At 31.5% G+C, this 15,378-nt stretch overlaps 2 protein-coding genes across 6 annotated transcripts; one reads left to right on the plus strand and one right to left on the minus strand.

Annotated features, from left to right (window-relative positions):
* The first annotated feature begins 703 nt into the window (after positions 1–703).
* Positions 704–5,976, plus strand: LOC125808545 (polygalacturonase At1g48100-like). Of its 2 annotated transcripts, none has more exons than XM_049488227.1 (7): positions 704–916; positions 2,650–2,781; positions 3,604–3,819; positions 4,496–4,540; positions 4,859–5,066; positions 5,265–5,455; positions 5,565–5,976. In XM_049488227.1, the coding sequence occupies exons 1-7, from the start codon at positions 761–763 to the stop codon at positions 5,940–5,942; spliced, it is 1,326 nt and encodes a 441-aa protein (XP_049344184.1). In that variant the 5' UTR covers positions 704–760; the 3' UTR covers positions 5,943–5,976. The 2 variants fall into 2 exon arrangements, with proteins under 2 accessions (XP_049344184.1, XP_049344185.1); XM_049488228.1 differs by having other exon boundaries at positions 5,292–5,455.
* A 281-nt stretch (positions 5,977–6,257) lies between these two features.
* Positions 6,258–10,882, minus strand: LOC125808548 (peptide deformylase 1A, chloroplastic). 4 transcript variants are annotated; one of them, XM_049488232.1, is made up of 5 exons: positions 10,800–10,882; positions 8,227–8,724; positions 8,062–8,151; positions 7,906–7,973; positions 6,258–6,796 (listed from the first exon to the last, which is right to left on the minus strand). In XM_049488232.1, exons 2-5 carry the CDS (start codon positions 8,656–8,658, stop codon positions 6,556–6,558), a joined length of 831 nt encoding a protein of 276 aa, XP_049344189.1. In that variant the 5' UTR covers positions 8,659–8,724; positions 10,800–10,882; the 3' UTR covers positions 6,258–6,555. The 4 variants fall into 4 exon arrangements, with proteins under 4 accessions (XP_049344189.1, XP_049344190.1, XP_049344192.1 ...); XM_049488233.1 differs by having other exon boundaries at positions 8,227–8,721; positions 10,800–10,881; XM_049488235.1 differs by lacking the exon at positions 10,800–10,882 and adding an exon at positions 8,820–9,495 and having other exon boundaries at positions 8,227–8,721.
* Between the last annotated feature and the right edge of the window lie 4,496 nt (positions 10,883–15,378).

Genomic DNA, 15,378 nt, shown 5'->3' on the forward strand with positions numbered 1-15,378 from the left:
TAGAAAAATGAAATGTGTCTCATAAATTATGACAGACGGAGTAATGAAATTTCATGATTTCAAGAAAATATCACTTACAAGGCAAGAACGAGTGTTGAGTCAAATGATTCATCATCAGCAGGATGAAAAACACTTCTTCTTCATGCACACGTAACACCTACTTAATATTCTTTTTAGCCTAAACAAAATATTCCTATTAATTCTTTTTAACTAAAATACCTAATTAGCAAGATATAATTAACAACATATAGTCATATAGAAATCATTAAGTACTCGATAATTATGTCTCAGTGTTTTCGTCTGTAATGAATTAAATATTGTACTTCATTTTCAATTCGTTTGCTGGTAAACACAAGACACTACAAGAAAATACGAAATTGACGATGAAAAATATTTCATAACTAAACAATAAAAGCTTCATGTTAATTCCATTTAGCTATGGATTAGCAAAGAATGATACAAAAATTCAATGACGAGCTATATATTTAGCCACAAATTAGTTAGAAATTATCTATAAATTCCGTAGCTAATTTCATGTTTTTTGGTATTAAGAACTAATGAATAATAAACTTATCCCACACTACAAGAAATGTATATATACGCAATGCATGTTGGTCACATGATTGCACAGTACTAATTTGGTTTATTAGACATATTAAGCCTATAAATATCATCAATAATAATAATAATACTCAAATTAAGAGAGTACATCTATTAAATCTTTCTCTCATTCAAAACGTTGAGGTTTAGTAGAAATCCCATGAAGTTAGTTATTTTGCTGGTTTTAGTAATCTATTGTAGTTTGGAGAATGCAACATGCAATGCTAGGTCACAAGAATCAAATATTGAGAATTTTTATGTCTTTAATGTCTTAGATTATGGTGCTAAAGGTGATGGAATCACATATGACACCAAAGTAAGATATCATGCTCTCTAATACTCCCTCTGTTCCTTTTTCGTTGTCCAATTTTAACTTTTTACTTGTTATTTTTGACAAATCAAGAAACGATAATATTTTTCACTCATTATACCTTCAATCTATTTAGATATATAGTTAATGTTTTTGAAAAAGGTAGAACATCTTTGATAAGTAAATTGATTTTGAAATTCTATCAATTAATAAGGATAAAATGATAAAAACTCACTATATCAATTACTCCCTCTGTCCCAATTTATGTGACATTTCGTTTTTCGAGAGTCAAACAATTTAAGTTTGACAGTGAGTTTACTCATGAAATCTTCAAAAAAAAATTAAATGAAATTTATATATTTGTTAACTACATAAAAGTACTATAAGTCACAATAATTGACAATTCAAATATTTAAAAAATGTATGAAAATTTTACGGTCACAGATAAACTTATTTGAATCTAAAAATTCAAAATGTGTCACATAATTAAAATAGAAAAAATATTATTTTTTTAATAGATGTCTCAAGTCAAAATTGAACAAATAAATAATAACAGAAGTAGTATATAGAGTACTACTATTTCACAATACTTTAGTCATGTGTTAACATACTTGCTCTTAGAATTAGTATTCAATATATATTTCCTTAACATGTTACTCACGTGTGACTTATTGACTCTAATTCTTACACCAATCACATGAAAGTATTTTGTTATAATAGGTAGTAGCGAGAATACGAGACTTATTACTACTCTGATCCATACAAAAGTATGCAATTATGTTATATCTGAAAGTTTAACCTAGAGAGAATATGTATGTTTGGTATGAAGGAGTATTTTTCGTGAAAAATGTTTTTCTAGAAAAATAAATTAACTTTTTACTTATTTTCTATTATTCGGTTAGTAAGAAATTTTTTTTTATCTCAATAACATTTATATATAATATATAAAAAACTTATAGAGGTGCGAGGGGTGGGTGTGGGACTCGGGGTGATGGGATGGGGATGGGGTGATCAAGGTGTAAGGGTTGGGGGTTGGTGGGTGGGGGAACTAATAAATTTCGAAGGTCACTTATAGAACTTGTTTTTCATACTTTTATTAAGAAAATCATTTTCCTCATTTTCAAGGAACTTATTTTTCTAGCTAGAAAAAATGATTTCCAGAAATTCCAATCAAACATGAGAAAATAAAAAAATATTTTCCTCCGTATCAAATACACCCTACATTTCGATTTCAACACACAATAATTAATTTTATTAGATTCTTGAAAATACTAAAAGCCTAAAATAAATTAGGCCATATTTTTATTTTTATGCATTTACTATGAAAAACCTCGCCATAAAAGTGGAAGGTTATTTATGTGAGCATGGTGAAATTATGTGACTCTCATCCTTCCGATTTATTTTACTTGTTAGATTTTATTTTAAATAAAATATTAACTTAAATGATAATTTGATTAAATTATCCTTATTTATTTTTTTATCTCAATTTTCTAGTATACTCTCTTTTCACCACATTAATCTGTTACACATTTTCTAAAATAATTAATTATATCATAATTTTTTTTCAAATAATAATAATAATTTTTTATTAAGCACGATAATTAAAATAGACCGAAGGGAGTAACATTTTCTTTCTAATCATGCCACATATTCCATAATTGTTTTCAAGTTAACCCTAACCCTAATCCCAATTTCACCAGAAGACCATGTCTGTTGCAACTTTGTCATTGTCTTGGCAGGCATTTGAAGCAACATGGATAGAAGCTTGCAAAGTTGAAGGATCAATTATGATGGTTCCATCAGACTATGATTTCCTAGTTGGTCCTATCTCTTTTTCAGGGTCACATTGTGAAAAAAACATTGTTTTCCAGGTATATAAATTCAGTCCACTAATATTTTATAAGTTTAATTGAAGGGGTAACTAACATAAGTTTCACTAGTTTAGAAACTAATTACTTAGATACATTCTAGTTTGCAATATTACAAATTTTATAAGATTTTGGTGTGTTCAGATACTTCCAGATATAATTTTCTCTAGATACACTATATCCAAATGGATTTGCATATATTTGAATTACATAGACAAATCTCATTCGCCTCCCTCCCATCTCGCTCGCCACTCTCCTATGTATCTGATATCCCAGATACATGCAAATCATACCACATACATACAAATACATGTATCTACTGTGATTCACATTCGCATGTATCTACATGTATCTAGTGTGATTCACATGTATCTGAAGTACATAGACAAACCTCGCTTACCTCTCTCCCTATTTCAATGTATTTGATAGCAAAAAATTTGTATGTAGGTGTATAAAACACGTATCTAGGCATATCTACTATGAAATTATTAATTAGTGATATAGAATGTAACTAATTCAAACTATAAGGAGAATAAGTAAATATGATAGGAATGTTTGTATAATTAGGTAGTTTCTCCTTAATTCAACCACTCTTGCAAATTACTTCCTTCGTTCACTCTTACTCGCCTACCATACTAAAAATATATTTTTTTATTTTTACTTTTCCATTTTAGCGTATCCAGGGAAAAGTATTTTTCCTCTTTTATCTTTAACATTAACTACTCATTCCCCAAATCATTTTTCAAAATCTTTTGAAATGCTAATAGTCATGAGAATTATGATAAAATATATATGCACTTCATCTCTCTTTATTTTTTTGAATAGTTGGATGGGAGAATTATAGCACCAACAAACCCTAAAGTGTGGGGTGTATTACAATGGCTTGAATTCTCAAAGCTAAATGGAATATGTGTCAAGGGAAAAGGCATTATTGATGGCCAAGGATCAGTCTGGTGGAAAATTGCTCCTTTTTTGTTAATAGAAGAATATGAAGGTGATTATTCGGAGGAGCAAGATGATTATGCTCCAAAAATTGCTTTGGTAATAATTACTTATCCATCTATCTACTCATCATACTTTGCCTATCCCTTTCCTTTCTTTCTTGGCGTTTGAAACATTACATATATATACAACTTAAGATATCATAATTCTAAAATTCTCTATCATTTAAAAAAGAAATTATAAAAATCCCTCTCGAATACATCCCTATCTCCTCTTGGATACATCTCTTCCATTAAGTAATGTATTGGATAGCCAAAGAATATATCCTAGAGCAATGAAAAATCTGAAATTTTTGTAATTGAAAAACTTCCGAAATAGGATATAATTAACCCCAAAATGTATGAGATTTCTGTACTTTATACTTGTGTATTATAGTTTGGCTAATAGTCAGGTGTATTATAGTAAAACATGCATTTTGTTTATTACTTATTTTCTTAAAGAACGTACAAAGTTCACTATAAACAAGTAAAAATGAACGAAAGGAATATCTTCTAAGACCCTTTTCCTAGTTCAAATAGCAATTTTCTTTATTTATTCCATGTACAAACAAGTCTCATTTATACCTATTCATAAAACAGTTAATTAAATTGTTCTACAAGTTAATCTTTGATGCTAGTACATTAACACCCTATTTTCATATCAACCCAATATTAATTCTGACTAATAGTAATTGTTATTATTCATTGCTTGACTGTTTCTATTGGTGCCTGGACAGATAAGTAGCACATCAAAAGGAAAAATGCCCAGAACCAGACCAGCAGTGAGTACTATTTACTAAATCATCACTATTAAAAAACCACTATTTTCCCATTGAAAAATGTTCAATGTTTATTCCCATAGATATTTTGATTGAATTGGTGGAAAAAGAAAAAATAGTAATGTTTTCGTAAGTAAAGATTAGGAAGTTTCTCACTACTTCAGTGAAAATCTGCTTCCCACTATACATTTTCCCAGTGAGCTGGTTCGCCGAAAAATGAATGGAAAAATCATGTTTTATAACACAATTACCTACCTTATGCCAAATGAAATCCCTTATTCATTAAGTGGATTTTATTCTTATTTTATAATTTTGTGGCAGGCACTGAAGTTTTATGGAAGTTCCAACGTAGTTGTAACAGGCATAACAATCCAAAACAGTCCCAAAACACATCTCAAGTTTGATAATTGTGTGGCAGTTCAAGTTTCTGGGATCACAGTTTCATCCCCTGGAGATAGCCCAAATACTGATGGAATTCACCTTCAGAACTCACAAAATGTTGTTATTAACAGCAGTCATATTGCTTGTGGTAATAATTTGATCAATTACTCTTTGAAAGATATATAGCATAATCTATATTTCTATAGCAATCACGACAATAGTGGCTTAGCTCTCTACGCTATAGAGAGTCAAGGGGGAGGGGGGGCATGGAAGATTTGTTATGGAGAAAATTCTCCAGAGACTTTTCTTTTTGTGATTTTGAAGTGAACTAAAACACATTATGCAGGAGATGACTGTATATCTATACAAACAGGAAGTTCAGCTGTGTTCATTCATGATGTGCATTGTGGACCTGGACATGGATTCAGCATAGGAGGGCTGGGAAAAGACAACACGAAAGCCTGCGTCTCTAACATAACAGTTCAGGATTCAACACTACAGAACACTATGACTGGTGTAAGAATCAAAACATGGCAGGTATAAACTAATGAAACATAAGTTCCAATAGGTTCAGTAGTAAGAACCTTGAATATTGACATCCATTGATTGAGATCCCTCGACTTTCACAGTATGTTTCTATTTTCAGGGAGGCTCAGGGTCAGTTCAGGGAATCATGTTCTCAAATATCCATGTTTCAGATGTGAAAATACCAATAATGATAGATCAATTCTATTGTGACAAAAGAAAATGTGGTAACCACACATCAGCAGTAGCAATATCAGGAGTTTCATATCAATCCATAAAAGGAACTTATTCATATAAACCAGTTCATTTTGCGTGTAGCGACTCTGTGCCATGCACAGGTGTTTCCCTTGCAGACATAGAGCTTAAACCTTCACCAGAAAAGAAGCACTTTTATGGACCGTATTGTTGGGAAACTTATGGAGAATTGAGAACAAACACAACCCCTCCTATTGATTGTATTCAACCTGATAAAAGAATCCCTAGTTATGATTCTTGTTGATTAAATCGAAATTAAGGATTGTACTCTCATTCAGTTGTATAAATTGTCCTGGACTGGATGTATCTTTCAGACTAGTTTTCTGTCTATATATAGTTTTGCAAGACCTTCATATCTACCTCCTCGAGGTAGTGGTAAGGTCTGCATACACTCCACCCTCCCCAGACAGGATTTCACTAGGTATGTTGTTGTCCTTGTTGTTGCAATACCTTCATCTTGAAAAGCTTTTATGAAATAGCTACTTTTATGTATATCATTCTCCAGAAGATCACAGAATAAGAGGTCAATTAATTGCATATCAACCTATAATCTCGACACCCTCTCTTTTTCTGCTGTGCATTAACAGTATCAGCTTTGAAGTATACCATAACAGAAAGAGAAACAGTATACCATTCAAAAAAATGAATCTTTGTAAACGGCTTAATGTACACACCTATTTGCTACCTCATTTCTGAATCCAAGTACTTCAATATCCCACAAGATGGGGAAGTCATCGTCTGCAGCTCCTTAATTGTTTTCTAAACATCACAGTCATCTGAGTAACGTAACCAGCGATCCCATTCCCAAGCAAGATATTGATAATTCAGTTCACAACGAGTCGCTTGAGGTAGTGGACCTAGCACACTCCCAATTTAGGACAGCCAGCTGCAAGAGGCAAGTCCAAGTTCTCTACAGTCCTGAAGGTTCTAGGAAACATCTTGTCAACATAAATAGTTCCGTCTAGGTGGTCATATTCGTGCTGCAAAATGCGAGCCTGCCATCCTGAAGCATCTACTTTGATTGCTTCGCCATTTCGATCCAAACCAGTAACCTCTACCTGTAGGTGTCTTTCCACAACCGCTCTGAACCCATCAACACTGCAAACAGAAGATTAAGCAAAGAATTCATTTATATCCGTGGCTATTAACCTGATAGGACATCTAAGCAGTTTTGATCACATAATGTATCATTATGAAGGCTAGGAATAGCCTGTCAACGAGAAATTCAGATTCTTGTGAAAAATTGAACTTCCACATAACAGCGCCAGTAAAACTATTCTTATAACTTATTTGGTCAAGCTTCTGGGAAGCCATAAATGCCTATTTTCCGAATTAACATTTTTGGAACATTGGCAAGCACACAGTACTACTCTAATATCGGCAAAAGCAATTTTCAAATCGATTAGCCAAACACAAACTGCCACTCTGTAAAATTACTTTTCTGAAAAACACTTCTCAGTTCTGATAACAATTATTTTTCAAAACAAGCAGAGATTTTGGAAGCTTGATAAACATGCTATTAATTTGCTAGGTAATTTTCTATTAAACAATTAACTTAAACAAATGCTAAAAAGAAAAACAGCTATTTCTTGTTCACTATTCAGAAACACGCAAGCAAGCAAAGTAATGAAAGTCAAAACAATGTACAAATCAATAAAGCTCCTCCTTCTCAGACTATCTCCTCAATAGACAGAGTGACATCTTCACCAACTCAACGCACATTCAATTGCACAATAACATAGCTCGTCTTTACAAAGATAGGCCATTGTGCATATCTGAAGTGATTATCAGAACATACAAGTTAAGGTAAACTTTATGGCTGCGACCATCGAAAACAAGAGCTCATCCTGATAATTGTTGAAAACATATGGCCTCTTGTACCTTTTTTTAATAAAAGAATTCATAGACCTTTTGACACAGGTTTGAGGTGATGATAAATTTTGCTACTTTACAAAAGATAAACAAACAACTATCTTCCACATACATGCTATTAATGCTATTCACTTTCTAAATATTTCTTTGCATAAAATGATACTAATGGAGCAAATAGCTGCCTTTTTCCCGAAGTGCCTGAGGCCTAGGATCTTCTACCAAAAAGCATGTTTCTATTCCTGAGCCCCGATGTGCTCGTAAACAAATATACTACTGCATTTTGATAGTTCAATATGTAAAAAATTTCAAGTTAGGCTTAGTTGTTTATGTGTTACCTCAAGCACCCCTCGAAAAACAATGCAGTTTTATTGCCTTTCTTTTTAAGCTTTGGATTTATAATAACCTGCAAGAATAGAAGAAAACTGAATGTATTGCCACAAAATTTGGACCTCATATTTATCAAGATGACACATAAAAAACTTCACACACACCAGGAGATCAAATGGACGTCTGTCCTGTGCTTTGGTTTCATCTTTAGGAGCATAGCTTATATACTCATTTGTGTCTTCCAGCACAATTATCTGTCACTTGCAATACAAACAAACTCAGTGAGGCAAAAAATAAGTTGGACAAACTAAAAGTTTTCTTTAACAAACCTTCAAAGGAATACCAATTTGAGGAGCGGCAAGACCAACACCGGGTGCATTTCTCATAACCTTCACCATCTCATCTATAATCTTTTGGATTCGTTCTGACCCAATCTCCTCAAGAGGAACGTCCTGAGATGGTTCATGGAGAACAGGGTCACCGGCTTTCACAATGTCAGGCATGACTTGCTTTTTTTTCTCTCCTAAACCCAGAAACCAACCTGCTCGAGCAGTGGTAGAACTGTAATTTCTCTTGGATACTAAGTCAGTGCATACAGAAGGTCTTCCCTGCAGATTCCATTGTATGAATACTGGTCTCTGGGAGCCACGGAGTTGCATTAAGTGGGAGGTCAGAGGATTCGTTTTCTTACAAGATTTCAAGTATTTTGGAGTGAATGGCACAGAAAGAACGCGCTGTGCTAACCGCGGAAATCTCTCCATCACCAATCTCAGATGACACCACACCCGTAACACTAGTTAGAGCATCCCAGAGTATGCATGGGCCTGCTGCACAGTTTTGTTCAAGAAAATCAGAGGGATTCACAGTAATTTACTAACTTCATATCAATAGTATAATGGTGCATACTGCCAGAACACAATACCAAGAAGAAAAACTCAATTGAAATAGAAGTTGAACTTCTGGTCACAGAACAATTTATCGATCTTTAACAGCTCAAATATGACCCATGGAACTAGTATCTCCTCAGATTTTCGTGCATCCAGCTAGCAATCAAACAGACCAGGGAGTATGATGAAAACTAGTTAGTTAAACCATAATTGCTTGATGTGTATAAGTGACTTAGCTTTAGAAAGATGATGCAGCATTGTAAAATGATAAGAGGGATTTGTAGTAATTTCATATCACCAGTATAATGGTCATACTACCAGAACACAATACAAGAAGCAAAACTCAATTGAAATAAAAGTTGAAACTTCAAGTCCATTTAAAAATTTCTTATTCAAATTATAACTTTTTTCTTTGTTGGTAGAAATCCACTGATTGTCCAGTTCATTAGGGAATGATTTTTGGAGTGACTATATGGGTATCCTGGACAAACAAAATCCAATGAGGATTTGGTTCATCCTACACATACATCATGGACATCTCGCCTTTCTATGTTCTATATACATGTATGCAACTATTGAGAGAGAAGATATTCCACATAATGTCGATCATAGAACAATCAGCTGAAATATGACACCTTGAAACTACAATCCCCTCAGATTCTTGTGAATCCAGCAAGCGATCAAATAGATCAAGGAGAACGATGAAAACTAGTTATTTTGATCATAATTGCTTGATGTGTGTAAGTGCCTCAGCTTTAGAAAGATGCAACATTTTATGAAAAAGTTCCCGACTTTTCCTGGTAAACCACATATTTTCATTCAAACAATCAGAAGATGCAGAATCCAAAGTGAAATTTGGACTTGTGGCAGTTCTTATTCACTTGGATTGTATAAAAGGCAAAGATATTTGACAGAATAAAAAAATCCCAAGTTTGAGGCATGATTCAAGAAACAATATAATCCATGACTGCAGTGTCGCGATTCTCTTCAATGGCTTTGGCATACAAAACACGATAAAATAATTGATACCCCTTTTCCAACAAGCACATTTATCTGTGTAGGATCCTTCTAGTAGCCCCTCTAGCTCACATCACATTGATGTTTAGTAATGATCTTTGGATTCTAGATTCAAGAACAAAAAATCATATAACACCAAATAAGCACTTCTTTCTAACATTACTCTTGCACTTGTTTATCTCATTAATCTTACTTCTACTGGTTCTTTGACTTAAACTGCAAATTATGTTGCATAATGTGAAACTAGTTCCTTTTATTTCAATCTAATTTCTTCGCATTCAGCTACTTAGTCAATTAAATTGTTTTTCTATCTTTACCAAAAGCAATTAGTAATTGGTAAAGCTGCAACTGGACTCTACACTCTCCATCCTAAAGTCTCACATCACATTGGTAACTTACAATGCTTCTATCAATTCCTGCAATGCCATTAACGAATGGATCACACACCTTCTCATAGATTGAATCCAACGTCACCAACCATTTTACATAAGCCCTTATATATTTTTTTGAATACAACGAATAATTAAATAACAGATAATGTAAAAATTAACTAGCCCAAGTCTCTAATTCTGCACTTTTTTTTATCATGGGGCTGCATAGACTTGCTCCTCCATATTAACAATGCCTCCACTAGCAGCAGACCTAGGCCCTTTTGTGACTATTGTAAGAGGCCAGGGCACACTAGGGACAAATGCTTCAAGATACATGGATTCCCCACTAGTGGACAGAACTCCAATCACAATAGATACAACAATCAGAGAATGTCAGCCAATTATCATTTCCACAATCAAAATCAGAGGTCTGCTAAGAGAAAAGGGATAGCAGCTAATGTCTATGGAGACACAGGAGTTACTGATCAACCTCCATCTCCAACAACACCAGGTGCTAATTAGTCACATTCTACAAAAAGATTGTGCAAAAATTAAACACAACATAACAAAGAAATTTTACAAAAAATTAAATTGGGAAACATAACAACTAAAACACAGAGAAAATACCTAAAGGATAGCAACAGTCACTCCTTGAAGAAGGGATAAAGTAAAGAGAAAATGGCAAATGAAAGCAGATGAATAGATGGATGGAGAAGATGATGTTGGGCTGGGCTTAAGCAACATAGACAATTGAGCCCACTAGTATTATTTAGAACAACTTTAAATAGGGAATCATTTTCAAGTATAAAATGAGATAAAGTGTCAAAAACACGTTAAACTATTTTTTTTTTTTAGTTTCATATCTAAATAGTTGAGAATGTGAGTTTCATATTTAAACTATCACTTATTAGTTTGAGAAACAATCTCAATGATATTTATTTGCAAAAACCTTGCCACATGGCATTCCATATAGATACAATATTCCACCTTGACGAAAATTAAATAAACTATTAATAATATTTAAAAACTAAAGATTAAAATAATACTATCAAAAAAATAATTATTTTTAATTATTTTTTTTAAAAAAAATTAAAATATTTTTCTCACCTCACTCCATAACCTCCCCCCCCCCCCCGACAATCCCCTGTCCTTTTATTTTTTCTTGTATAAAATATTTTCTAAAAATTCAGACCTCACCCCTCCCCCACTCCTTCCTAAAAATTATTTTGATATTATTTTTAAAAAAAAATAAAAAAAAATTCTATCCCACCCTGTCTAACCCCTGCTCCTAATTTATTATTATTATTTTTTTTTACAATTTTTTCATTTTGTGTTAGATATGTACATATATTCTTAGGAAAATATTTTTTATACTTATGTGCCGAATATAAAAAAAATAAAAAATTTATTTTAAAAAAAGTCTTGCGGCAAGTAAAAAACTTTTTTTTTAAAAAATATATACATATATCTAATACAAAACGAGAAAAAAAGTTGATAGCAGACGATTATGTGGGGTGGGGTAGAAAAAAAGAAAAAAAGTTAAAATAGTATCTAAATTATTATTTGAAGGGATTGGGGGGAGGGGGGATGGAGTAAGAATTTTTTTAAGAACTTATATAAAAAAAAAAAATTAAAAAAAACTAAAAATCTGGGTTGGGGAGGGGGGGGGGGGGTACGGTGAGAGGAAGTGGTGGAGTGAGGTAAAAAAATATTTTACATTTTATTTTTAAATTTATTTTGGATAATATAATTAATACTTTAATCTTTAATTTAACTGATACTAATAATTTATTTAATTTTTGTCAAGGTGGAATATTTTGTCCATGTGGAGTGTGATTTGACAATTATTTAAATAAAAGAGAGAGTGTGTTACACACACCATGATGGGAGTGTAATAAATGAGAGGGGTATGTTTCTCAAAATAATAAGTGATAGTTTAGGTATGAAACCGACACTCTTAATAATTTAGATATGAAACTAAGAAAAAAGTTAGTGTCAATGTGTTTTTGACTCTTATCTCAAATCAATGCTAATCATATTAAAGATAATGTAGTCTTGAAATTTATTGATCTAAGACTGAGAATTGTTGGATATGATTCACTACTTTAGAGATGAAAATTGAGAACCAAACATGTATGTATAATAAACTAAGATTAAGTGATCATAATCAATGTTTGATAACAAAACTATGTGGCAACTTTGGTTAAGTGTGAATACGAGAGATAACAACCAAGTTTGTAATATTTGAAAGAAAAAAACACATTTTTTTTTATCTTTAATGATAACTTATGTACCATATGACCTTCTATGAACCCAAAATAATAAACTCAAAATATGATTCATGTGTTGAGAAATGAAAATGTTGGATTCCTTCTAACTATAGTGAATTTCATTTACTTCTTTTTTTCTTTCAGAAAAGGTGAAATTTAGATAAAAGAGCATTCAACACACCTTGTTTATCAACAAGAAAGTAGATTATTGAACAAAGTATTAATTAAGAACAAGAAGAATGAACAAAATCTGAAAAATAAAGTAAATAACTTGCAAGGTTAACACACATGAGCTAATAATCTGAATAGTAAAGTGAATAACTTACAAAAATAAGTTAAATTATACTTATTAGAAAATAAATTCTCATTGAAAAATAAATTCCTAATTTTTAATTTTTTGTAGATTTCAAAAATTGAAAAAAAAACTATACTATTTAAGTTCTTTCTTAAAACAAATAAAACAATGGTTCTCAATTTTCCAATTCCACATTGCTTTTTGGCTGAGCCCTTTTTCTTGTGCTTGACCTCATTATTTTGATTAAATCATATACTTCAATTATTTATTTAGTATGATAAAATACTAATTTTAAATAATAATTATATATTAATTAATTTTTAACTAATAAAATTGGATTTTTGGCATTTTTTTGTGAATCTCCTTCTTCATATGTTCAATGCACTCGGTAAAAATTCTAGGTCCGTCACTAATGAACCTCCAACAAACAAAAAAGAGAATACAGAGATTGAAAAAAAAAACAAATTGAAAACTAACCTAAAAACACATATAATGATTGAGTAATTGAGAACTTAGAGAGAAAAGTTTACGGAAAGAGGATAATAAAAACATATAATGAATTGAGAGCTTACTAAAAATTATCAAACAACTTGATTTATGAGAGAATATTGAGAGCTTATTGGGAATTTATCCGTTAATCAAATTGCAATCTGTTTCATTGTGCGATTGATTTGACAAAATTAAGAGTTTAATAGAGAGATTTTAAAGAATGAGAAGCGACTGATTAAGGAAAAGAGAGAATGAAATAAGGAGGGAAAACAATTAAAAACGGCCTGATTAATTTGAGTAAAATGATTTTTTAAAATGTAATCAAGGAAAATAAAGAATGAAATAATGGCAAAAAAGATTAAATTAAGGAAAAGAGAGATTGATGTAATAAATACTAAATAGATACTAAATTTGTTGGCAAAATTCAAATATGATAAATGTGTATATTGTGTATAATATACATTCTTGGTTGATACATTTCATATTAAAAAATAATAATCACAAAGCATATGTTTTGGTCTAGAGGTCATTTGCATACTTGCCCCATTTTCTCATATATATGTCCCATTTGTTATAACAATTTATTATCTCTATTTTTTAAAAAACAAAATTCATTCTTATTTAATTGGTCATACACGATATGAATTCAACTTGTCACACTTTTCCCCAGCCCCAACCCCCAATGTGAATACTGACATCAAATAAAAAAGAATAAAATATATTTTCTTTAAGTGACATAAATATTCAAGCCCTTTAATATCAAATAACAGATAAATTCGTGTTTAAATGATAAAACTTGGAGAATTAATCGACACTTTTATTTATTTTTTGTATATTATATGATTTAAACATGTTAGTTTTTGGAATAATTTTTTTAAGGATATTATAGTCTTTAAAACATTTTACAAGATCACGTTGCTATGAAATGTTATCTTTTCTACTTTATTATTTAGACTTTATAAATTGATAAGTACATAAAACCTAAGCTCAAATCTCTCTCCCCCCCCCCCCCCCTCCTTTAGTCTAATGATGATGTCTACTCTAATTTCTTCCATATAATTTCTCACGATATCTTCCATTTGAAAATTTGAGTTTTTAAAAATTATTTAGATTAATATAATCAAGTAATTTTAATAAATCTTAATTTATATAAATTAAATAAATGTTATACATTTTTTTTATTTGTCTCTTATGCCAAAAGTAAAATTTTCGTTTTACTTTTTTTTTGTTGAACTTTTTTTTCTTCCGATTTTTTTTTTTTTTTTTCAAAGACATCCTTTTATTCCAAATGAACAAAAATAGTCCACAAAGCCCAATCCGAATAAGCCCATATCCATCCGGATTAGGAAACGAAACAAATAAAAAGAAAATAAAATGATAAAGAACACCAAAAGGGAAAAGTTGCGCCCAAATGTTGAACCATCACTCGACTCCATTAGATCTGCATGAGCAAGCCAATCTCTGCGCAAAACTAGAGTTTCTACCATGAAACGATTGTTCAATGACCAAGACCCCTCATGTGTTGGGTCGGTTTCACTTTATACATCAAAAACTCTCGATGGTGTCGTGTAATCGCTTCCATCAAAGACTTCTTCGACATGATGCTGGTAATAAATTATCTCTCAATCTTCCATAGATATAACCTTAGTAACAACTAGGATGACGACTATAAAGAATGTTGATGACCAATTCACTATTTTCTCTATTCAATAAATTGAGCCAAAAAAGCTAATAACACTGTTAGAAAGAAGGTTCATATTAGATTCATCATCAAGACATTCCAGGTACAAACCATCAAATTTTCCTCTCGATAGATTTAAATTTTGAACCCAAACCTGAAACATAAGACAGTTGTTCATTGATGTTTATGATTAGATTGTATTAATGTAGCTAGTTGTTGTAGTATCTTTAATTCCATTTTGACATTTTTGTATTCTGATGTTTGAAATCTAACTTTTATCAAAGAGTAGAATATTCTTTCCTTTTACTGGCAACTCTTATAGATTATGAAAGATTAATGTACCAACAAAATATACAACTAAGTTAGTTAAATAGTATGCTCACATATTGCCCTTTCTATAAACATGCTCCACATAGATACATCCCTTCCCCATTAAACTTTTTATGTACTAGATCTCCAAGGAAATATTCC

The sequence above is a fragment of the Solanum verrucosum genome, unplaced genomic scaffold (assembly GCF_900185275.1).
Source record: "Solanum verrucosum unplaced genomic scaffold, falcon-dt-bn FXZP01000160.1, whole genome shotgun sequence".
Lineage (NCBI taxonomy): Eukaryota > Viridiplantae > Streptophyta > Magnoliopsida > Solanales > Solanaceae > Solanum > Solanum verrucosum.

Bases quoted from the DNA above. Each gene is read 5' to 3' on its own strand.
- LOC125808545 (XM_049488227.1), top strand. From the start codon at position 761: ATGAAGTTAGTTATTTTGCTGGTTTTAGTAATCTATTGTAGTTTGGAG. The intron at 917-2,649 runs GTAAGATATCAT...TTGTCTTGGCAG, and splicing joins GAATCACATATGACACCAAA to GCATTTGAAGCAACATGGAT. The intron at 5,456-5,564 runs GTATAAACTAAT...TTCTATTTTCAG, and splicing joins TAAGAATCAAAACATGGCAG to GGAGGCTCAGGGTCAGTTCA.
- LOC125808548 (XM_049488232.1), bottom strand. From the start codon at position 8,658: ATGGAGAGATTTCCGCGGTTAGCACAGCGCGTTCTTTCTGTGCCATTC. The intron at 8,152-8,226 runs GTTTGTTAAAGA...TGCAAGTGACAG, and splicing joins AAATTGGTATTCCTTTGAAG to ATAATTGTGCTGGAAGACAC. The intron at 7,974-8,061 runs GTGTGTGTGAAG...CTATTCTTGCAG, and splicing joins GACGTCCATTTGATCTCCTG to GTTATTATAAATCCAAAGCT.